At 32.4% G+C, this 24,788-nt stretch overlaps 3 protein-coding genes across 5 annotated transcripts in view; 2 read left to right on the top strand and 1 right to left on the bottom strand.

Moving 5' to 3' along the window:
• Pgant2 (polypeptide N-acetylgalactosaminyltransferase 2) overlaps positions 1 to 5,325 on the top strand; it is a 358,252-nt gene extending 352,927 nt beyond the window's left edge. For both annotated transcript variants that reach the window (XM_074134056.1, XM_074134057.1), the window contains 2 exons: positions 746 to 1,061; positions 2,965 to 5,325. In XM_074134056.1, coding sequence (XP_073990157.1) covers positions 746 to 1,061; positions 2,965 to 3,138 — 490 coding nt within the window. In that variant the 3' untranslated portion in view covers positions 3,139 to 5,325. The remainder of the gene's footprint in view (positions 1 to 745; positions 1,062 to 2,964) is intronic.
• dbe (KRR1 small subunit processome component homolog dbe) lies at positions 4,364 to 8,010 on the bottom strand. The gene is made up of 3 exons (XM_074134068.1): positions 7,325 to 8,010; positions 5,965 to 6,463; positions 4,364 to 5,864 (listed from the first exon to the last, which is right to left on the bottom strand). The coding sequence occupies exons 1-2, from the start codon at positions 7,856 to 7,858 to the stop codon at positions 5,984 to 5,986; spliced, it is 1,014 nt and encodes a 337-aa protein (XP_073990169.1). The 5' UTR covers positions 7,859 to 8,010; the 3' UTR covers positions 4,364 to 5,864; positions 5,965 to 5,983.
• A 586-nt stretch (positions 8,011 to 8,596) lies between these two features.
• plx (PTB_TBC1D1_like and TBC domain-containing protein plx) overlaps positions 8,597 to 24,788 on the top strand; it is a 74,292-nt gene continuing 58,100 nt past the window's right edge. Inside the window, exons 1-2 of one of the 2 annotated variants that reach the window (XM_074134052.1) lie at positions 8,597 to 8,977; positions 16,876 to 17,073. In XM_074134052.1, the coding sequence (XP_073990153.1) occupies positions 8,813 to 8,977; positions 16,876 to 17,073 (363 nt within the window). In that variant the 5' untranslated portion in view covers positions 8,597 to 8,812. The remainder of the gene's footprint in view (positions 8,978 to 16,875; positions 17,074 to 24,788) is intronic. The other variant, XM_074134050.1, reaches the window with a different exon arrangement.

Genomic DNA, 24,788 nt, shown 5'->3' with positions numbered 1-24,788 from the left:
CGATCCTCAGATCTACAACTTAGAGAGATAGCTTAACATGCCAGTAACTGCCTGTGGGTCCATTAAAAATTCCACACAGAAGTATACTCTTTATGAGGAAAAGTCAATGATGTCAGTCTCCTCATCTTTCAGAAGAGGCTTAACAAGACTCGTTCATCCTACCTCTATAGGGACGGGACAAGCTATGGAATGGTTATGTTGGTAATGTAGCAATCAAATCACCTTTGAATTTCCTTTGTGATTGCGTTTATCATGCTCGCCAACAATTCTGAAAAGTTTGGCGTCTGCAACCTGGAACTGAACTGGGAGATAAAATCTTCGCTCGCCCCTGCTCCGGTTTTTTTTTCTATACTGATACAAGACTGCAGTGAGTTATTTCTTTTCGAGTGTTAATGGAATCATTAAATGTAACTATTTTGCTTGGGATGACCTGCCTCCAGATTAGGTTAGATTAGATAGTCAGTTGAACTGAGGTCAATGGGACAAATTCAGTGTCGATGTGAAGAAAATATCCCAGATGGCTTGTGGGGCATCACTTGCTCTTTTTTAATCAATAATGCTTAAGCATCTGAAAACTTGGCAATCGGAATGGGAAAGATATGAAGCTTTAAAAATAATTAATAGATATATCTAATTGAATTGTATCAATTATAGAATAATCCTTTTATTTAGAACACTTTTCTTGAAAAATTTTGTTTCTAATTTTATTCAAAAGAATAAAATCTTGCATTTTTTTTTGTTTCAGTATTGATGATCGATTGCGTTTGAAGGCTGAATTGAAATGTAAACCTTTCAGTTGGTACCTGAGTCATGTGTATCCTGAACTGACAATACCAACCACTTTGGGTACGTTGGAACAAGGACCATACTGTTTAGATACATTAGGCCATCTAGTTGGGGGGACAGTTGGTTTGTATCCTTGTCATCGTACGGGTGGCAATCAAGAGTGGGGACTAAACGATCAAGGGCTACTAAAACATCATGATCTTTGTTTAACGTTAAGCTCAGATGCACCTGGTGCTGTTGTACTAATGCGACCTTGTGATAATTCTATTCAGCAGGTAATTTAATGTTAACCACTGGCTAATGTTAATTTGAACCAACTTGCCATTTTGTCGGACTGGTGCATGGCTATTGGTCTTGAATTAATGCTTTAAATAAATTTAGTTTTGCTAGTTACTTTTCGATGTATGCATTTAATTGGGATTTATTGGAACGTAAATTCATTAACTTTACATCTTGCTTAATCTTTAGATCTCACTTTACAATTTATATTTCCAAGCATTTTAATTGTCTTTAAAAACGCTCCAAATTATCGCAATTCTTTAATAAATTCATTTCATTTTATTGCTTATTAAGAAATGTGGAAATGAAGCTCATGGGCTATAGATAAACGATTCATACATCATTGGCCCAGTGCAGGTGATGGTGTGGTAGTTAGGTTATAATACAGAGGTTATAATTTGGAGATCTCCAGTTGGAATCCTGCATGTAGCTACTTTCTATTAGTTAAAATAAACATTAGTAGTAAAGTATGTGCTTCCTCCCGCCGTGCACAAGTAATTTAATAGTTCGACGTTAAACCCCGCTCTGAAAAAATATGCAGTTACTTTACTTTGCTTTTATATTTAACACCATTGGCTAGGCTAAATCAAGTGAAAATATCTCTAGTGGCTGGCTTTATGTTACTTTAGTTCTTATTGACTTCAATAATTGATATAGTGCTTCCAAAAAATATCACTGGTCATTAAGTAGTGTTCGTTTTTTCAACTTTCAATTTCAATAGAAGTAAACTATAGTTCTTAAAAGTTTGAGGAGTACATCAAGAGAAATTTTGCCTCCATAAGTTTTGGCTTTTGCAGAGGATCTCCGTGATCCTCTGATTGCTTTAAACATTTTCTGAGGTATCTTCTCTTACACATAAAGTCTTTCCAAGTGTTCTCGCTTTTTGAAAAATTTCGGTTGAAGTATCTATTATATTTACATAATTTTGAAAGTTGTTATTTTCAAATTAAGCTACCCCCCCTTTTGCTTTAGGTTGTAGCTATTTCTTGTTTAATGAGATACCAATAATTTTATCTGCACCTTTACATTTGTATTTAAAAATCGTAGTAATGTATTTAAAAATTGATTTATTTGACTTGAAATTATTTATTTTTTAATCAATTTTGTTAGTGGGTTAAAGTTTAGAACAAATGAGCTTAGAAGATGGATGTACTTGTATTTTAGGCATATGTCATGTCATAAACCGTTCTAAATTTTCGTAACTTTCTTCGCATCCACCGATTCATTAGAGGTTTTTATTCATATTTTATTTAAATAATAATAAAAGTTGCTTTGTAAAATTTTAGCCGTGTTACCTAGCTTCTTTTTTTTTACAAAAGTCAGTTTACCTTGTATGAATGGAAGTGTAATTATTGACGTGCAATGAATGTTTTAACATCCATATCTGTGTGTTCACGGAATTTTTGCTTCATAGCTCTAGTTTGGTTCAGATCTTAGTTATTCCTATCATTTTCTTTCGCTTTAAATATTTGTAAGTTATTTAAGATTATCAAACACCACAGATTCACTACTTAAATAATTTTGTAAATTTTGAACGTTAATTAGCATAATCAGTATTGGCTTTTAGGGATAACAATATGGAAACTATAGTTTTACTTTGTTTCTACAAGTCAAGCCCCTTTAAAAACGTTTTCTGAGTGAAAATATAGTTGTAATTGTGCAGACTAGTAAAATAGCCATTCGAGAAAAAAAAAAGTATGGTGCGGATCATACCTGTAAACAAGATTAAGTTGTAATGGAAGCTATCATTTTTACAAGGGTTCTACAAAAGAATATCCGTAACTAAAATCTTTTAACTCATTTTTATTTATAAAGTGGTATCTGTTGAACAATAAATCATATCAGCTATTTCAGGAACTAATTATTTTAATAATTATATTTTTATTATATCTGTCACAGCAATGGGTACGTATTTCTGAGGATAACAGGAAAAGCGGTCTATTAAAACATGTTCGTCTCAGTTTATGCTTGGACTCAAGAACAGGCCAAGACATTGGACTCATCGCAGAACAGTGTAATTCTTCGTCGCCGTCGCAACAATGGACGTTTGGTTCTGTTTCTTCGCCAACTTAGATACAAACATGCATTCCGAAGAGCATTCTAAGCTAAACAAAAATTACATTTTAATTTGCGAAGAACCTTAACGAATCTTCTCTCCTTACCTTATGCTAAGTATTACAGAATTGTTTTAATTTCTGGTATGTAAGACTTTTTATAAGAATGCAAATATTTTTTGTTTGAATTTTATAATTATATAAAAAAATGATACTAAGTAGACATTGTATCTTCCTGATAATACTCATTTTACTATATCTATTTTTATCCATAATCCAGTGCTAAAGAAACAAAGAGTGCTCATGTCTAAAGTTTTTAGCCAATTCACTAGGGTATAGGCTCCCTAATTGAATATAATCAACGAAAATTATTAGTGAATTTAAACACGATTCCTGGCCTATTATATTTATATTATTATTCTAGATAATTCCAAATATGCTTTCATTTAGTGCAAAGTATTAATTATTTTTTCAAGAAATCGGCCAGGAAATTTTTACTTTTATAAAAATTTTATTTCCGTATTTTCTCAAGTACTTCCTTAAAAGTACTTGTCAAATAAGTTACTGTGATTTTTAACCTTTTGTTTTATTATTTTGTTTAGCTCTTTGTTATATATGTTGTTTTATAATTAATCGATATTGATATACCAAAATACACCCCTTATTCGACTGGTTTTTACCGAGAGAGACTTTTGATATGGTTTGATAAGTTAGGGTGGCTCAAAACAAAAAAGTAAAATAAAATAAATAAAAAGAAAATAACCTTCCTGAATATATTAGCCCCTTCTACGCCATTTTTTTTGTCTCTTTTTTTTTTTATATAATTTATGTTAAGTTAGAATTCTCTCTGATTTTGGCTTAATTTGTTTTACAGTTTTATTGACCATTATTATAATTTCTTATTTTTATTATTAGAATAGAACTTTGCAACTTGTGAGTATGTTTTTTTTAAAGTAAATATGCGGTTATCGAAGGATACGTGGTTTGAGGGTATAGTTTGAAGCATAATAGTTAACTCTCATTGCAGAGATATTCCTAACTTTTAAAGAGTTTACAAAATTAAAGGTCATTGCCTTTCTTTGTTTCTGTTAAGTGACCCAGGGTATAGTAGAGTGTAAAGTCGCTTACATTAGGAAGTCATTCTACTAGCTGCCTTCCTAAAAATTGAAAAGAACCAAGGTAAAGCCTTTTTACTCAGTCTAAAGCCTGAATATTCTTTGCGTTCACCAAGAAGTTCATTCTAATGTTTTTTTTTGGGGGGGGGGGTGACAGTTTTTAAAAATCCTCATTCTTTGGACAAATGTTATTTTCAGTTTGTAACATGGTCCTAATTTAATATATCATGGACTTTTTAAACGTATTGTTACCTACTTTTATGACGTATATATCATTTTTTTTCTCTCCATAAATCAAGTTATCAGTCTCCTAAGAGGAGAATCAATGAGAGCGAGCAATTCCATTCTCAGTTTTAATTACTTCAGTATTAACTTTATTTTATTTACAATTATTTTTATAATTTGTTAAAGTTTGCCACCTTTTTTGATGCACATTTGCTTTGCTCATTTTAAAAATTTAACAAATATTTAATTTTCCAAATGTACTAGTATTTGTAAATTTTGTAAATGATATTTTTCAATTAAAAATATATATATATAATTTTGTGAATATTACTTCAATATTAATTTGATAAATAAATGTTCAAAGCAAGTATTATTATTAATGTACATTTTTCTTGTACCTATTATTACAATGTCTGTAAATATATTTTTTTAAAAAGTGTATCTGTAAATATTCTAATAATACATACGTTGGACAGAACAATTTTATATCGAACAAATTTGTTATAAAATAAATTAAAAGAAATGATAAAGTTTGATCGCAAACTTATTGGAAGAGAAAGAGAGGAGCATCACCTTTCTCACAATGTACTTAATAGTTTTATATAGCAACTTTAGCCTAAATATTATAGAATGTCGAATATTAACTATGTAAATAGCTTAATTGAGGGAAAGTATTTTGACATTATCATTAAAGTAAAAAAAAAGAGATGACAAGTTGTGCATAATTTTATACTCGAAATTGTACCATATTACATCATTATAAATATGTATAAGATCTGATTAATTTAAGTAAATTTATTAACATATGTACAATATTTTTTTTATTATTGTTTTACCGTCTTACCAATAAAATATTGTTAATTTTATGGAGCACATTATTCTCTTTTACACTTTCTTCGTGAACAACTTATTCTTATAATTCATTTTTTTTGTTTTTTTTTTCAACAAACATTTAATTATTTCAATTTCAGAAATTTTCTGATCTGCAATCATGCCGATGGAGTCATAAAAATGTGTTTCACAGATTTAATGTAAAATCAACTTCAAGAATTTTCAAAAAATAAAAATTTAGAATACAACAAAATGGTGACTGAAAATATTTGATTTCACAACAATGACAATCTCCAAGTCCAACTATCAGTTTTTATACTGACCAGTAAAATGTAAAACTAATAATAGTTAAACAAATAATACATTTATTTTCTTTTTCTTTTAACAGAAAACAAACTGAAATTACCAATGATCATCCATCGTAGAAAGTTTTGTTTCATTCTGAACATTTTTTCTTTTTGAAATTTTTACTTAAACGAACCAATCCCTTACCTCTCCATTCGGGACCAATCAAAATGAAAGGGGAAAGTAAGCAATGACGGATGAAAATTAATTCGGTCAAGCAGCGAGGATCCTGAAATTAGGTAAACAAATTAAAACATAAGATTGGATCCTAACATCAATTTTTCAGTGAATACCTTTTAAAAATTTAAAAACTAATATATGATTCCTACCTTTAAAAATTAATACAATTCACTCTGGAATTTTAATTCTTTTTTTAAGCTTCTTTACTTTTTCCTTAAGTGCCTTCACATCTACATCCAACGATGAATTAGGTTTTTGCGAAGGTAAAACATTTTCAGCCGGTGGTACAAATGCTTCTTTTCTACGTTCCTGTCTCGCAACTTCAGCTTTTTCTCTCTTTTTCAGTATTTCTTGATTTCTAATCTTTCTTTTTTGATCTTCTTTCAAAAAGTATTCACCAGAGGCTAATAGTTTATCAATTTTTCTTTCAGGCTGTGGTGGAGGAAATGGTGTGTATTCTTTCTTTTTCTTTGATGTGGGTTTCTTATTCTTTGATTTCACTTTTTTACTAGTGTACTTCGGTAGGAATCTCGACCAATTCTCCGACTTCAGTTGTGGATCTTTTGCTAGTTCACGTTTTATCATCAATGATTTTATATTATAAATTGGATGAATATTTTTCATCGTATCCTCTACAACTCGGCGAACCTGAAATAGTAAACCATATTTTACGTTAAAAATTCATTATATTTTAGCCTGCTACAAAAAAAAAAAAGATTTAGGAGAAAAATTGTATTCTAAACTTTCAATATTTGATTTAAAATGTGCCTTTAACAACGGATATGACATGCATGAACATCATATATTAAGCACATTGTTCTATTAGTTAATAAAGATGTAACTAAAGAACGGTGTCTTTGTAATGAAATATGTAACTCCAGTTCCATTCAGAAGGAAATCTAGTAAGTAGATACTTTTACTAATAAAATCTTTGTCATTGGCCAGCATTACGGATGCAACCTCATATTCTATGTTGGAAATCTTCTTTTTTTGTTGAAACTTCTATATTCAACATAAAATACAAATAAAGGAAATTTTACTGTTGTTATAACTTCTCAAGGATTAATTTTAGAAGTCTAAAATGTTCATACGAGTAATATAAATCCGTAGAAGAAAGTAGAATAATCACTTTTTGAGGAACCCTGGCTTCTTCAGAATAAGCAAGACTAACTACACTAACACTTCTTTACTAACATCACCAAAATTTGTAAGAGCATACAGAAGAATTGAAGAATACAACTATTTAGGTTTACAATGAAAAGTAATGTAACTAATCAGAATCAGAATAACTAATTTATTGCAGTACCCACAAAGTCTAAGTTAGCTGCTCATCTTCACATACTTCCAGATGCCTACATATATTCTGTAACCAACATAACACTTAGGGGAGGCACAATAGAACTTTCAAATGGAAATAAATCTGGTTTACTGCCACTCCCCATGAAATGCAATTTATGATCATATTATAACAGATACTCCAACAAAACAATAGGGGAAATTAAAAATTACCTGAATTAATCCTTTGTAAGGTCCAACAGCAGCTACAGTTTGTCCCTGAACTTTCAAATAACAATCAGTCAATAGTTCCAATGATTTCACTGTACATCCTGCAGGACCAATCAATCTCTGCCGTCTTTTTAAGAACTTTTCCTTTTTGTGCACCATGGAACCGATTTTTATTATATCAGATCCAAAACCATCTTCCAAAACTTTCTGAGCTTGTTCTACAGGAACACTTCTAGAGAGTAGCTTGATCATATCTCTAGCCTTGATAATGATATATGGATCCCAAGTTTTCCTAGTGGTTTTCACAGTCATACTACCTTCCATCAGATCTAATTCTGCCTTTATAAAATGAGCACCAAGTATCTTTTCCACTAATGGCCAACATTCTTTCAGATACTCTTCTCTGTATTGAGGAAATAGTGTTGAAAATGAACTTTCTTCTAAAAGTGAATGAGGATTATCTTCTGGTTTGAATTCAGGAATTTTTAAAGACCATGCATCTTCTACTACTTCTGGTTCTTCTTTTTCATCAGTCATCTTTTAGTCATTTATTGAACTTCTGAACTAAAAAGTACTTTTACTGTTTCACTAAACTTCTTTGTTAGGAGAACCACATAACCTGTACTTACTGTAACAGGCCACAAACATAAACATGTGGTGGAGATCTGGAGATAACATGGAAGAGGTTATAAGAAGCACTGTGTTTCAGTTAGTAACACAAAAATGCGATTTGGGATTTGTATGTAAGCTTAATCTGATTGTTTCCAACTTCTAATTACTTCGGTTTTCCTCAACCAACGTACTTATTTTATTAAAAGGGTAAGAGCGATGTCATTTCTCAAAATCACTGGCTATCAGTTAAAATAATATACTTTTTTAATTTTGGAGGAGAAACAATCATGGATAGAGTTAATATGTAAGGAATTAATCAGGATTTATAGTCTTTTATTTTATTAATTTGTTTTATTAAGCGCAAAAGCGTTTTATTACTCTTTTAATCTTACAATCATTCAAATATTTTACCATCCTGATAAACATTTCAGCATTAATTTTACGTACCGTGCTTTTACCGTGAAAGTTGAAAATGAAATAGTTTATAAAATTAGTCATCTACCAAGGAAGAAGGTTGTAGACAGGGGTTTGTTTTTTTTAATTATTAATAAATAATCTGCTCTCAGATTAGCCACCTAAAGTGGTCCATTCGATAGAGCTATCTAGCGTGTGAGCTGGGAAGCAGTCAGCCGTTACTTTACCTTCATGTTTCTGGTTGGTGGTTGGCATAACAAATGGGAGGGAATGTCCGTTGCATTCAGATTGTTATTTCGGGACAACCAGAGTCGCGTTTGACTGTCATCGGGTAAACATGTGTTGTTTGATTTTTGAAAAGTGAATATAATAGTTCTATTTGACGATTATTTTTTTAAATCCGACTTTTATGCTTGTTATTTCTTTCATCAAGTGTTCCTTGTTGGAGGCTGAGTTGTGCTGTACATGAATTATGATTTAATTTTAAAGATTGGTTTTTCATTTGTATTTTTTATGAAAATGTCGTTTCTTTTGGAATATCTTGGACATGCTACAGTTGATAAAAGACTATCAAACCCAATGATCCCTTGGATAGCTGCCCAAATACGTAAAGGGGAAAATGTCAGGAAGGTAACGAAATAATATTTTATTAATGTATTTACAATACTGGTTATGTCTGACAGTTATAATGCTATAACAATAATTATTATAAATCTTTTAATAAAATAACTCATGCAGGGTTTGATGAACTCCGAATTATTTTAATAATTATTTTTCTATTTTGTGAACTTTTCAATTTAGATCTTTTGAGTCTGTCAAGTATGTCATATGTCATATAATATGATGGCATGCTAGAACTCGCTTTTTATTTAAACCGTTTTTTTTAATTAGTACAAAACTATTTATTTAATTGATAATTGAAAAAGTCTAGATAGATGTTTATCTGAATTAGATTAAAAAAGTCTTTTGATTGCTGGATAATAATTAGAAATTTAAAGCTAATGCTAATTGATTTTTACTTTTGACATTGACATTATTGTTAATTCCAAAACTTATTTTATATGCCTTATTTTTACTCCTAAATAGAGACTCGATTGCATTACTGACAATTTGGAGTCATAGGTGAGAAAAAAATCCAGTGATCTTTCTTCTAATTCAGTGCATTGAATACCGGCTTTCCATCTCAAGGTCGAAGAAGCATTTTCTTTGGGAGTGGCTAGTGGCGCTGTAGAGTAACAGTTTACTGTTTTATGGCCATTTTTTATTTTTTTATCAGTAAAGTAAACTAAACTTTCCCATAACGAATAGGACGCATTAAAAATCAAACCAGAAAATCAAGAAAACTTCTTAAATACCCAATGTTTTCTTTTGTCATAGCCGCCACAGTTCCATGCTGTAATCTTTCGAAGAACAGTTCTATGTTCAATGAAAAAAGATGGAACAATCTCATGTTTGATGTAGGATACTTGTCGAGAATTGAAAGTTTAAAGAGAATGTTCTTGTACCTCTTAGAAAAAGGTGTATAAATTGTCAATGGAAGGTGCTCGGGTACTTAGTTCTTTGGTTTTAGATGGTGGATAATATGAGACATTGACTGATTAGCAGTGCAAGCCACCACTACCTCTGCGGGATGCTTATTTGGTTTTTTGATACAGGTGCGTCAGGCTGATAACCGGATGTTTTTCAGTTCTGTGGATCATTTGTGGTACCGGTTGGCGGAAGGGTAATGTTTCACAATTAAAACAACTTCCGTTTGAAATTAACCCCACTTTTACTCTGTTTTCGTGGAATCATTGAAAATGTAAAGCCATATCTTCAGGTACCCTGATTGAATTTCTTTGTTTAAAGAAAAGTCGTTTAATGCTGTTTTTGGAAAAATCTCTAAAACTGAAAATGCAGTTGCAATGTCTGTAGAGTAGAAGCTTTAATTAGTACATTTTCGCTACATTAAGGTTATGAATAAAAAAATTTCGCGTAAAATATTATCTTACGAACCTTACAGTATCTATAGGGGGAAGGCAATTAATTTTAAAATTTGAACTATCCTAGTATTTCTTGTTATCCCTCGATTTCCACACTAAATTGACAATTAGTTCCAACATTCCCTTTGGTGGAGGTTCGATGTTAGTGCAGCTGATTTCTTCTTTATTTTGTGGTTCTGTGGTACTTAAAAAAAAAAAAAATACAAATTGGAACCATTTCATGAAACTTCATGTAATACAGGTGAGCAGCTGGTCTAATCGTACTTATAATTTAGTCGCAAATATTACTCTCCATTATAGAATTAAACTTAAACCCAGTTTCCACAGAACTATCCAAAAAATAATTTAACAGATAAATTTTCAAAAGATAGAAATACAAATATAATTAGACGGATATTATTATCTTAAGTTTAGAGAAAAGCATTAGGGCAAAATTTTGGGGAATTTTCAAAAACTTAAGAATCAAATCTTTAATGACCGAACTTCTGCATAAGCGGTTTTCTCTTAACTTGCTTTACATGTATATTTTACGTATGTGTTTGGTAAGAGAGTGTCATTGATCTGAGGTAGCACTTAACAAAAATGCTTATGATTATACTTATCAGGATATCCTTCTATTAAAATTAAATTGATTGGAAAATATTTTTCAGTCGGTAAATATTGATTGAAGTTAAATCAAACTCGTTCATGCCATTTTAGAAAAAATCGTATGATTAAAGTGAAAATTACCAAATTGTTGAATTCCAGCTGAACCCTTACAGTTGATGGCGACATTATCAAATAGAAAAAAAGCTACATTTCGTTTTTTTAGATATTCTCCTAAAATTAAGGAATTTTATAAACATCATTACAATTCCATTGTGGTACAACCTGTGAAGTTTTGTGAATCCTTTAAAGAGAGTCGGCTCGGGCAGTTGGCCTGGATGCTAGGCACGAAGAAGTGTACCGTGTATTTTGACTATCAGAGGTTCGTAAGATGGACTTGTAATTTGCTTGCTTTGACCCAGTTACCCACCTCTCAGTCTAATATGCTCAAAAGGGAGTAGTTTTCAATTTTAGAATGAATCTTCGAACAGCCGATTTTGTTTTCCGCATTTAATCTCCCAGATTAGGGTGCCAAACAGGCACCCACATATCGGATCAGTTTTAGGAAACCAGTCATCTCTATAGCCTTACTCCGGTCCACAAGATTGCTACACCGCAGATTACGGTAACAGAAATGAACAGAGAAATTGGGCTTGGTGAGAGCAACTACTTCTAGGGAGGTAGTGAAGAAAATCATAAGCTAAGTACCTCAAAACCTAGCGGATAATCAGAGTAAGTTCTAATGCTTAACCACATTCCCTAAGGGCTATTTGGATGACTCTTTCTATCCATTCGCAAAGACAGTAAAACATTTGTAACAGTAAACTTGTTCAACTTAAAAGAAAAAAAGCAAATTTAAATATTTATACTGTAAATTTTGATTAATGATGTCATTACAAATGTTGATTTTATTTACTGTTTATTGATTCTATTTCTGGGAATATTTCTATGAAATATACAACAGGTGGAGTTCTTCGTATGTTAGGCTTTTTCTTTATTTATTCTGTTTTATCATTTGTTGACAGTATCTTTTTTTTTTATACTATTACTTTATTTAAACTATTATTTAACTATTCTCAGGTTGTTTCGTTTATACACATTGTACATCAACATAAGCGCCGTTTTATACTGTTGGTATTTAACCTTAATAATTATTTATTATTTTACTTATTTATTTTTTATATTCCCATTTTTTTTAAAGTTTCAAACTTTTAGAAAATGTATATAAATTTCTTTTTCTTACTTCTAAATCATCGTGCAGATTTTCTATTTTTAGTAATTGGAAATATCCGACTTGAGGTCCCCTCAGTCAGAAAAAGTAGTTTCCACAATTGGTCCTTGAGTATGTGAGCGAAAGAGATTATAACCGACTTAAATATCTAATAAATGCTACAATTCATCAGATCGTCTTGAAAATGCTTTAAACAATTCCAATACCTTTAACTTCAATTTAAATTAGGGATTAATTTTTGCATTTTCTATAAGGTAAAACCTTTATAGGTTTTATATGAATTTTAATAACAGTCTTTCACAATAGATAAAATAATTATATAAATCTATAAAAGATAAAATTCAGCTAAGAACCTGTCGCTCTGTGGTATTATATTGGCTTGTGTTTGACCACTTATACGCTAAAAATAAAGTCATATTGAACCATAGTCTGTCCAATGGACAAATACATCATGGTTAATGTCAACACTTGTCAATATATATATTGGCACCGACTTATTAATAGTCCACTTTGAATGCATTTCTATTAACTGTACAGTACAATCAACGGAGTTTGCTAATAAAGCTAATGTTTTTTTCGGTAATTGCTTTTAAAAACTTATTTGCAGAAACTTTGTACTGATTGTATGATGAGTTTATTGAAAGTACTTTACATTGTTTTTGCCTTTGCTTGAATTTAGTGATAAATCACTTATACGCCTCTAATAATTAAGAGATAAGGCGGAGAAAGTAACATTTATTGTTTTACGGAAACTTTGAGGAAAAATTAGTACACCTTTTTTTCGGAACGGGTTGATTTTCAGGAATTTGTGAGGATTCTTTGCTATTAGATTTTATATGATGGGAGCGAGATGAGATTTGGTGGCTGGTTAGGTAGTTTCTTTCAAGGACGGTCCATATTATATAAATTCTGAAAAATTACTTCACCACCTGAAATATAATTTTTATGGTCGAGTTAACTTTTTTTTTCTTTTTCTTTTAATAAAAGGAAATTATGTACTTTATTAATTTTTTTATTTAATTAATACAGCCAATATTTGACGTCATTGGCGTCTGGAACCTTTTCAGTGCCTTGCCGGCGTTTGATAGTGTTCTTTCTGTTTAATTGATGGCTAATTTGTTTGACGCGCATCCATCGATGATCTCTGGCGACTATAGTCTACTTCACCTTCCCAGATCTACGTTTATAATAGGATTAATTAAGTTAGAAAAATCGTAGATTTTTAAAAGTTTTCTATTGTTTTCAAATACTAACCTATCCTCTTTTGTCACAAAGCAGTTGTTCCAAATCTCTTCTTTGTTCTTGTGGCCGTCAAAATATATGTTTTTCTAATAAATTCCCTCATCTTGTGTACCTCCTTTTACTAAGATCGATTTGTTTATGTGGGAGAAGCTAAACGGCTAGTTTCCAATGCATCCAATTTTCGCAATCTGATACTTTTACCAACACAAAGTTATAAGAATGAATGCAAGTTAAGTGGGAGGGCTACTATTTGATCCAATTTCAGTCCAATATCTACATTATGCGACACTATTTCTTATTAAATTATTCTGTTATGTTTCATGTGTAGAATTAGAATTAGAATAGTTGATGGGACGGGATCTACGTCCCACGGCACTGCAGCCACAAGAGGCTTATTGTGCCAACCCCTTCTAGGTTCTAGTAAGCGAACCCTACCCTTCTAAAGAGGTTGAGGACTTTCCCTACTAGTTCCTTCTGCTCTACAATCTCCTTAGGGGAGAGGTCGTTTCCTCCTCTTCCTGACATAATCTGCACATCGGTTCCAAGCTAATAAGCCCCACCTTGCATAGATGCTTCCTGAACCTACCTCGTGAATAGGCCTGTAATCAGAGTAATCTGATTTCTACCCAAGCACAGGGTCTCTTTGGTTCTTTGCTTACACAGCCAATATAGTCTTGCTGCGTTTAACCCCAGGACACATCACCCATTTCTTTTCGTGCTCCCTCCAGATCCTATCTCTGAGATCCGCACGAACCGACCCTCTGGTGATCCCCAGGACTACTAGCTCCATTCTTGGCCCTCTCATTCCCTTCAATCCCCACATGACCCAGCACCCATTCCAGCCGAACTTTGTTGTACCGAGCCAGTAGTTCCAGGGCCTTTCAGCATTCCCAAACCAGGGAAGAGGTCATTCTGGAAGGATACAAGAGCCTTCCGTGCAGCCTGGCTGTCCGAAAAGATACGAATCTCCCTATTTCTAGGTTCCATCCGCAGGTTTTCCTCAGCACATGTATTTATTCGCAAAAACCTCGGCCTGGAAGACTGTGGCGTATCTCCCAAGAGATCTCTCAATGAGTACCTCGGTTTTAACCCCATACACTCCAGACCCAGACCCACAGTCCATCTTGGAGTCATCGGTTCATGTATAAATGCCAATATTTAAAACTAAAATAAAATAAAAATCCGATCTTCTAAGCAATGATTTTGGTTGAAAGAATATTGAACCTCAGATATCCATGTGGAAAGTAGAATTATTGAACACTGCCTCCATAATCGGCAACAACTGTTCTAGTATGGAGAAAGAAATTCACTTTAAAGAGAAATAGATACGAGATATTTCTGTAAACAGGCAGATTAAACTGGAACGAAACTATACTATAGCTAAGAAAATGTTTATAAAATATAGGCTGAATAGAAAATAGATAACAATGCATGTGAGTGGTGTGCAGATGTTGTGATACATGTTGTGGGCACCATTATCCATGCCTTCAAGTAACATCCACTGTTTATCTCTTCACTTCTAAGTGGTTGCTGGAAGAGTTAAATAAAACTAGGTGACTAAAGAACTTTATAATTCTGCTGTATCTTGATATATGAAATATTAAGATAAAATCTTTAACGGGCCATAGGCTCTAGGGTTTAGAAGATTATATACCTTAATTACAAGGAAAAAAGACAATGAAGAAATCATAAAATGAAAATATCGAACTTTTTTGTAAAAAAAAAAAATATCCAAAAACAAAACTGGAACATAAGACTTAAATTTGAAGTAGCATTAAAGAAATTGAAATGAAACTTTCGTGGCAAAATTAAAAATAAAAAAGATCATGTAAGATAAAACTCGTAACATTGCTCGAGCTCAACTGAGAAGGTAATAATAATAAAGGTTAGGTTACACTTACTAGCAACAGCTAGCAGGAGTCTTTTCAGCCAGTTCTGCCAACTTACACGGTTACAATATTATCAATTTGAGTTATTTATTTGTATTTATTATTATTTTTTTTTATTAATCTTTAGTCATATATGGGGAATAAACTTGGCAATTCCAACTGAAACTCTTTTTTGCAAAAATTATTGTCTCGGGAAGAATTTATAAGTTTTTAATTGGCGTGCAAAATCAAGGGGAGGGAAGATAATCACAGAAAGCGCATGTTCCCCTGTCTAATGGGAACTCAATTATAATAATGTCTGTAATTTGTTACTATACCCCTATAAATTACAATTTATCAATAATTATAATAATCACAGAAAGGAGAGGAACTTGAGTGAGTATAATCACAATAGATTTATTTCAGATTTAGTTAGCCCTTGTTTATGTTTATATTTTGTGGAAGTTTTGCGTTACATTTCCAAGAATATTCGCTGAAGGCAATAAACTAGTCTTATCTATTCTTAGCATCTTTACAGGTTGTTTATTCTTGTTGAACAGATTTGTTTTATTGTTGTTCTGATAAAAGTTTATCTTCGAAATATTTATAAGCTATTTATGAAATCACCTTTAGAGATATCATTTAAGAAAGACAAATTTTCTAGTTCAGCGGATGAAGCAGGTCGATGACTTATTGATGTCCTCCTCTTCTAATACGTCGTACTTCTATTGTTCTTTGTTCTTTGACAGACTTAATTAGTATTTCTGTAATTCTATTTGTGTTCTCCCTAATACACTGGGAAAGTTACATATGTATTACGTTCTTTTGATGGTACATGTTTTTAATTGTTAAATACTTTTGTTTGTTTTTTCTCATGGTGTCACTCAGGCATGTCTATTTAGAAATATATTATTTTACTAGATAAACAATGGTCTTCGTTTGTGGAGATATTATTTCTTTTATTTCCTTTAAAATACACGCGATTTTTCTGGAATATTAATTCTAAGGTTAATCTTTCCGCTATAGTTGAGGGGTCCCCAAAAAATACTAACTCTGTTCTCTGCAAGAAACTGATAAAACCTGCCTTCATCTATGGTTCAAAAACCATGGGTTTTCTCCAAGGTGAACGAAAAGAAGTTTTAGGCTTTTTGAAAGAAAATTGTACAGCATATCTATGATCCAATTAAAATTGGGTTCAACATGATGGCTTAGAACGAATCAAGAATTAGTGTACCTCTTTCAAGAAGCCGAGGTGGTAAAACTTGGTAGATTGAAATAGGTAGGCGGTGTAGTCAGAATGTCTTGGAGACAGAGGACCCCAAAATGCTGTTGAAGGAAAAAATTGTTCCAAACTAGAAGTGTAGAATGTCTTGAACCACAATGGACGAATTATGGATGGTGTACAGTCAGATGCCAGGTCACCAGCTGACATTTCCAAGAAATTTGAAGATTGCAAGCAAAAGAAAAAAAGGATGATGGAAGAGGTTTCAGGGGAGGCCAAGGTTTCCTTAATGGACTGAATGCTAATAAGTTGAAAGCATTTAACTGGAGAGATTGTTGTGTTTACTATTTACATAAACATATATAGTAAAGAATGATGTTTTTTTGTTTTTTTTGCAGGTATCGCTGAGAGTTGGCGGGACAATAGAAGTACGTTTAGAAGATTCAAATATGTTGGTATGCAGCCATCCGCTCATGCTAGTCTCCAGGTTGACAATAACACCGTTAGAACCGTATTACACACTGTTCTATACGGTAAAAGATAAGGATTTACCGTTACTCAACTGCCATCTATATCAGACAAAAGATCAACACACAGTAAGTACAATTTTACTTATTTATTGTTTAAAAAAAGAAAAAATTGTTAACATTGAAAATTTTGGTATGTGAAGTAACAATTTTATAACCGATGGTCGTTTTTATAAATGTTTAAAACCAAAAAGTTTTTATACAGATAATATCGATTCTCCAAATACCAATGTCCTATCAGGCGTTACAAGTTTATATTTTTACAATAATCTAAAACATGTTGAACTTGAAAAAAAATCTGACAAAATATCTAGCTCGAGGAAAACGAGTAAATTAGATTAAATGTTTAAAAATAGCAGACATAGTATCTTTATAACAAACATGAGCATCGCGAATTAATATTTTATTATATTACATAATTAAAATATATATTATGATGTTTTCTTTTTTTTTTTATTGGATCATCAATCAGAATTGATTAGAATTTAAATATGAATAAAGGCCATAATTCCCTTCAAGGTCGACTCTAACTTTAATGCCATATTTTTTTAAAGGTGTCTTCAGCTGGCCTTTATTCTAGACTTAATAATTAATAGTTATTATATTTAATTTAGTAATCAAATCAAGGCAGTTTATTTTATTGTTGGTTAGTTTTCGTTCGTAAAACTAAATGGAAAGTTTATCTTTAAAAAACTGTATATTATCTAAGCCTAATTTCCAAGGCTTCTTTTAGCCTAATATAAATATGCCGAGACTGCTGAAGGCAAAACCAAATCGGCAATGAATATTGCACATCTCTACGGCATGTCTGTGATGAAGTTTAGTGAAGTACAATAGTTCTTTGTTGATTGATAATAAGGCAAATCTTATTGTTGCGTCTAATCGTGGCATCTAAACAGAATTAATTTTAATTTAACAATGTCGTAAATTAAATAAAATTAATAATTATTTAATCTATATCAACTTTGAACTTTCAGCGATATTCCTTTTTTTTACGATAGATTGTACTGATGTGCAAAATACAATTTCTGTAAAATCATTTTTTCTGACGCCATGAATTTCTGGTATGAACTTGAAAAGGAAAATTTGTTGGATGGTATTATGAGGGGTAAGAGTAGATGAAAATTGGCCATCTTATCGTAGTGTTATCTCCTCCAGTTCATCCAATAGTTCGTCAAATTTAATCTAAAAATGTTCTTTGTGTGAAATATTTGCAAGATAAATAGAAATTATGATAAAAAAAATTAGTAATTTAGTAAATATATTTAATGTTAAAGTTGGCAAATTTTATACTACTAACTAATTGAGTGTCACGTTCTACCTTCTTAGATGACATCACACTAATTAATTTCAATTTAGACTAACTTATTTACTCTATTAAATTTGTAATTCATTTTTTTAGCGGTCTATTTTATTTATTTATAAAGTAAGTTCAATTTTAATAATACGTTATATAAATAAATTAGCTGATATATAAAAGTACCATATATTTTTTGTAATTTTCTTGATATAGTTACACTGTTGTAAAAGTGCCTTTCCTAAAAACTTAGTACTTACAAGAGATTTACTTTTTCTAAAATCTTGAGTGCGAAGATGTAAAACATTTCTTAGTCCTCTTCTGATCTTTGAGTTTGGACTAAACTTCTTCCAGATCCATTTTTCTGAAATAATTTTCAATTGCGTCCTAATTCTTGATTTCAACAGGTTTTTTATTCCCTAACCAAAGAAAAACACTTTTCTAAGGTAGACATTTCTCGGTATTGCAATTCTAAGAAGTCAGTCTATGCTTCCTTTTCCGTGAAACTTTTTTTTTTTTTTTTCGGGGAGTAAAATCTAATGGATACCAGGTGGGCCAGTCCTGGTGATGTGGGACTCACACCCACTAAAAACCTCCCCGTCTCCTAGCTAAACCTTCCACGGAACCGTTTACCACATTACTTCATGGAAGGCCTTCGCTATTCGCCCTTTCGGGCTTCCGCATCTTTAGGCCACATCTACTCTCTCTCCCTCTCAAGTGGCACGGGACCACTTGCTGGTGAGGGTGTGTGCTCTCCATGAACTTCTTCTTTCTCAGGACGTCCTCAACAAACACAGCCACTGCTGCCCATCCTCTCTCCTCGCGGAGCATTCTTTGAGTGACGTCATCTGGGCTAAAGTCGCCTATTGCATCGGCCGCCCGTCTTCTTTCCGCGCCCCACCGACTGCAGGCAAAAAAGACATGGTAGGCATCCTCCTCCACACATTCCTCGCAGTGGGTCCATTGAGGGTCTTCTGCTTTTCCGATCCTATGGAGGTACTTTCGGAAGTACCCATGCCCCGTCAGGAACTGGGTGAGGTAATAGTTTACCTCCCCATGTTGCCTCTCGACCCACGGTTTGATATTTCGGATCAGTCTCGCTGTCCAGCGTCCCCGCTCATCCGCATCCCAGCGTTCCTGCCAATCATCCATCGTCCGGGCACGTTCCTCGCGCCTTTTTCTGGCCTTTGGCAATACCTCCGCTTTCCGTAGATAAAGGCGCCTACGCTCGACTGCCAGTAAGTCGATTGGGATGATGCCCGCGACCACCATGACCGCTGGTTCAGACACCGTGCGGTAGGCGCACGCCACTCGCAAAGCGCCTCTACGCTGCACTCCTGCAATCCGCCCGTGAAACATTAAGGACAGTTAAGAATATAATGATAACTTTCTTTGAAAACAATTTAACAATTAATCTTAAATAAGATTTTGTTTGTTTACATTTGATTACAATAAGAGGAAGGTAATTGTAAGGGGGGACAATTCATTCCAATAGAGAATAATAACTTAACTTTTCTTTGAATTATTTAATAATAACAATAAATACTAATCTGATTGTCTAATTGTAGGGGGACAATTCATTCCAATAGAGAATATTAACTTAACTTTTCTTTGAATTTTTTAATAATAACAATAAATACTAATCTGATTGTCTAATTGTAGGGGGACAATTCATTCCAATAGAGAATATTAACTTAACTTTTCTTTGAATTATTTAATAATAACAATAAATACTAATCTGATCATCAATCTCAAACTGTTAGAGCATTGGGGTGATGAATTGCAGCCGACAGCTTGCAAAAAATGCAGATCATCTTTGAATTAATGTAATAAATTAACTCTTCTTTTATGTGCGTATGTAAATATTACAATACATTCAGATAGTTTGACTAGCATAGCTAGGGATAAACCCAAATCTTTGAAGAAGACTTAAGCAAGGATGTGCTGTAGCAATATTGAACGAGTTAATGAATGGAAAGCAGGTGTCGCTCTTGTTTCTCTATAGAAACTAAATTTTTTTTTATGCTTGGCCTTGTATATAATGAGATTGCTGAATCCCCCCACTAAATACTTTTGCGTTACAAAAAAAATAGTAATACTTGTCTAACAATATAAAGGTAAATATTAAATATGGATGTTTGCCAAAACCGAACGCTTGTATACACACAAAAAGCCATTAAATATTTAGTAATGATAGTCTAGCATGTGTTCACTGCCTATTGTAACCAAACTATAGTTTGTATAATGTTAGTTATAAAAATTGTGTCGTGTTTTTAATTTTATTCAAATTCAAGGTCGGACTTTATTTGTTAAGTTACCTATTATCGTAACCTAAGTAATTAATTCTCTGGCCTAAATGTTTGTAAAAAGCCTACAACTCTTTTAATCATCGCTACTGAAATCGTGTTTCATAACCTCGCTAATTGCAGAATGCTCAACAACCGCCTTACACATCGGCCCAAATTTAAGTAGCGAACGTTGCAGATTCTAGACGCCTAAAGTAGTTCCTAAAGTAGTAAATAGGTATTAGTGACTTCACAGCAGTCTTGATAGAAGTACGTGGACACGCTTAGTGCAAATTAATCACCGCCCTTAGGGTATGTAACAATATCATCATAAAGATCGTATTTTCGGTACTTTGGTATTTTTTCTAGCTGATAGTACGAATCGACTAGATCAGTGATGGGCAAAGTACGGCCCGCGGGCCAACTCCGGCCCGCGAAAGTATTTAATCCGGCCCGCCGAGGGTCCATCGACATGGATAGTATATGGCCCGCTATAATTACGTTTTGACGGTCGAGAAGTATAAAGTACATTCTACTTAGTATTGGTGAAGATAAACTAGCCGCGTAGTTACACAGGTGTGTAATGCTGTAATGTTTTTATAATATTATGATTAAAAGCTTTAACACAAAATGCATTTTTTCTATAATTCTGGCCCTCCTCTAGAATTTCTTAAACTTTGTGGCCCCCCATTAAAAAAGTTTGCCCACCACTGGACTAGATCATTTTAAGGCAAAGTAAAGATTTAACACTAAACAAGACGGAATACCAATAATTTCGTTTTCAATACCCATGACTGAAGATAACCTTCACCTACAGACTGTTTATTTACTGTTTTTAAAGTGTAACCTTCCAGTTTTTTTGTCTTAAATTTATATCTTGACCGTGAAGACTATACGGTTTAATGCGCACACAATTCCAGGCACAAAATTCATGTAAAAGTTTCTTTTAATTAGACATTGGTTCGCTGCTTTTAAATTATGTTTTTTCTTATCCTCTTTTTTCATTTTTGGATGTTGATCTCATGAGAGACGGGCCAGTATCTCAGACCAGATTCTTGCTCATATATTCATTTAAGAAAATAAATAAATAGTGATAGAGCGTAGCACATGGCTCCCCCAATACTAACATCGGAGGTATCTGTTAGTAATCTTTTATCGGCTATGTTATTCTATCACCCTCATCTTTAGTATACGTTAATTAATGTAAAATTCTTCTAAAATTATATTTTCTCAAGGTTTTGCTATTAATTTAATCTGATTTGTTTACATCTTGCATTGTGTCTTGGTGTAATTATTACGTTACTATTTCCTCGCATGTCATATCTCCCTCTGTTAAGTATAGAAAAGTCTTTTTATTATCGCAGTTATTGTTTAAAATTTTCTTCTAATTTAAATGGCACTTCAAATTCGACTGATTTTCACTTTTTTTGGCGTTCTCTTGTACAAAACCTCGCGGAAACCCTTGTTTCGTACTTAAAGCTGGAGATTTTCGGGAAAAGACATAAGATTTTATGTGAAATCGTCCACGGAAGTGGTGATATAATTCAAGCTATTGTATGATTTGGTTATCCCACATTTATCACGAAAATAAGGATCAAGCGGAGGGAAGGTTATTCCTAAGGTTACATTTCGGGGTAATGTCCTGTTTCACTCTCTATGCTAGATAATTTTAGTAATAATTAAGTGTGTTTCTATTAACTACCATTCACTTCTTCAAATTGTGGATAAAAGTTTGTAAACATTGAAAAATTGTTTCTCAGTATATTAATCGATTGTAATTTCTGTATATAACGAGTTACTGCGTGTCGATCTTGATTGATTGGAAAGAGAAATCAATTTTATATCTTTGTCATATATTAAAAAAATAAATAAATTGTGTATACATAATTATAATGAATTTTGTTTGTAAAAAAAATATTATCGTCTTAGTAATGTAAATGACTTTGATTGATAAGTTGTACACCATTGTGAGAACCACGATAAAACCGTTATTGTTTTTTAATTGTGGCAATTTTTGTTGATTTGATGCCAAATTTAACTTACTCGTAAGTATTTTATTTCATTTAATTTAAACTTTGTTGGCCTGGTAAATTGAAGATAATTTAAAAATAAAATTGCTGACTAGAAGTGACTGCAAGTCATAGAAGAAGCTAAAAATGGGTAGACTGCGATGACTAAGTGGCCAGTTCTGCTATTCAGTGCTTTCTTACACTAACTTATCTGATGAATTCATTATTAAAACTGTCCGGTAGGACAGTTGTATAAGGGTTGATCGTCAAAAAGTGCACGAAAAAGCGTAACGTTAAAAAACACCCAACTTTGACAATTTTTTTCTCTTTTTCTATAAAAGATAAAATTCCCAAATTTTCTTTAAATTATAGGGCAAACCCACCTTTATGACTGTAATTTTTTTGCAACCACCCAGACCTAATAGATTTCGAGAAAAAAGTTGCCGAAAATGAGCAAAAACGGCATTTTCAGAAATTGTTGTTGTTCTTGTTCTTGTTGTTGTTGTTGTTGTTACCTTTTTTGTAAACTACGTAGCGCCTAAACGCGTGAACCGATTTTCATGAATGAGGTGTCATTCGATTCGGAATGTTATGTAGATGTGCCTTTTGGGGGTCTCGACGTTGTACACCGAATGGGAGAGGTGTTAGCCCCCTTTATGTAAGGCCCCCTTCAAAATTATTATTACTAATTACTCTGTAAATCTTAGCCCGATTTTGATAAAATTTGGTAGGATGATGGGGTTAGGGCTTCCCTACGTAACATTAAAGCGACGATCTGCTCTTACACTAGTTAAGGGGAAGTATAGCAATCGTTTCAAATTATCGACAAGTGAACCGATTTTCATGAATGAAGTGTCATTCGAATCGAAATTTTGTACAGATTTGCACTTTAAAAGTCTCGACGCTATGCCTCATATGGAGGGGAGTTTGCCCCACCCAAGTAAGGCCGTTTCTAAAACTATTATTACCAATATTACCAAAGATCTCTCCATTGGTAGTTACGGTTCCTACTTAACACCTTATCAGGTCATAATGATAGAATTGCTTATTCCAAATTTAAAAAAAAACAGTAAAGCAGATATGTAACTTAGCAAAATAGACAAAAATGAAAATCTATCCAAAAGGTACAAAAATCTCCTTAACAAAAACTTACAGTTTAAAATGTTAAGTATAAGGGTTGATTAAACGCCAAAAGGTACACAAATCAGCAAGTACCCAACATTTCATTCAAGCTTAGTTGATATAATTTAAGTAATTTTGCTGCATTAACTTTTCCTTCACATTTTTTAGAATTTATTAGATGTCACAGACCCTTATGCTGGCCATTTTCATCTACAAAATATTTGTTCAAGTAGCAATGTAGATTGACTTTAATATCTATAAAATCAAACTATTAATTACAGGTTAAAAAGAAAACGTTATAAAAAATTAAAAAAATTACGAGGCTACAAAATTCAAAAACTTTTTTAAAAAAATGCTTACACCAACATACATCAATGATTTCGATTATTTTATTTTTAATAAAAATCGTCGGTTTAAGTTCATTCTTCGATTAAAGTAATTGTTATTGTATGAAGTAGTCAAACGTTTATAATAATAGGTAATAATTATCTGGCTTTATCGCAAATAATATAGTTTTCTTCAATCACACTCTCAATGTAGCTGTTCTTCTCACAATGTTAAATATATGTTATGTAATATAAAATAAATGAGATATGCATACGTTTAGGACATCTAATTATTCCAGTATTTTACTATAAGTAAAATTAGGGGGTCTAAATTAAATTACAATTGAGAAATGAATCATTATTGTTGAATAATCTACTTGTTATTAACTGTGTGTTATTTGTGCTCACGAATATTTCGGTAAAACGAATTCAGCACTGAAATATTCTTTTAAATCCGTGATTTAAATTTAAACAGTAGCCGACTCTAACTTTGTCTTTTTCTACTTTTGCATATATCGTATATATGTGACATCTCAGAATAAAGGGCAAATTAAAGCTAAATCCGAAGAATAATTCGGAATAGAGTTAAAATAAAGTACCTATTTAAAAACGGATATAATATACATCTTATCATAATTATAACAAAATAATATTATGAATGAACTAGCCAGCATAAGGGTCTGTGATATCTAATAAATTCTAAAAAATGTGAAGGAAAAGTTAATGCAGCAAAATTACTTAAATT

This window comes from Rhodnius prolixus, unplaced genomic scaffold, assembly GCF_049639745.1.
Source record: "Rhodnius prolixus isolate KJV_2025 unplaced genomic scaffold, Rpr scaffold_10, whole genome shotgun sequence".
NCBI lineage: Eukaryota > Metazoa > Arthropoda > Insecta > Hemiptera > Reduviidae > Rhodnius > Rhodnius prolixus.
This window is presented reverse-complemented; position numbering and strand designations above follow the sequence as displayed.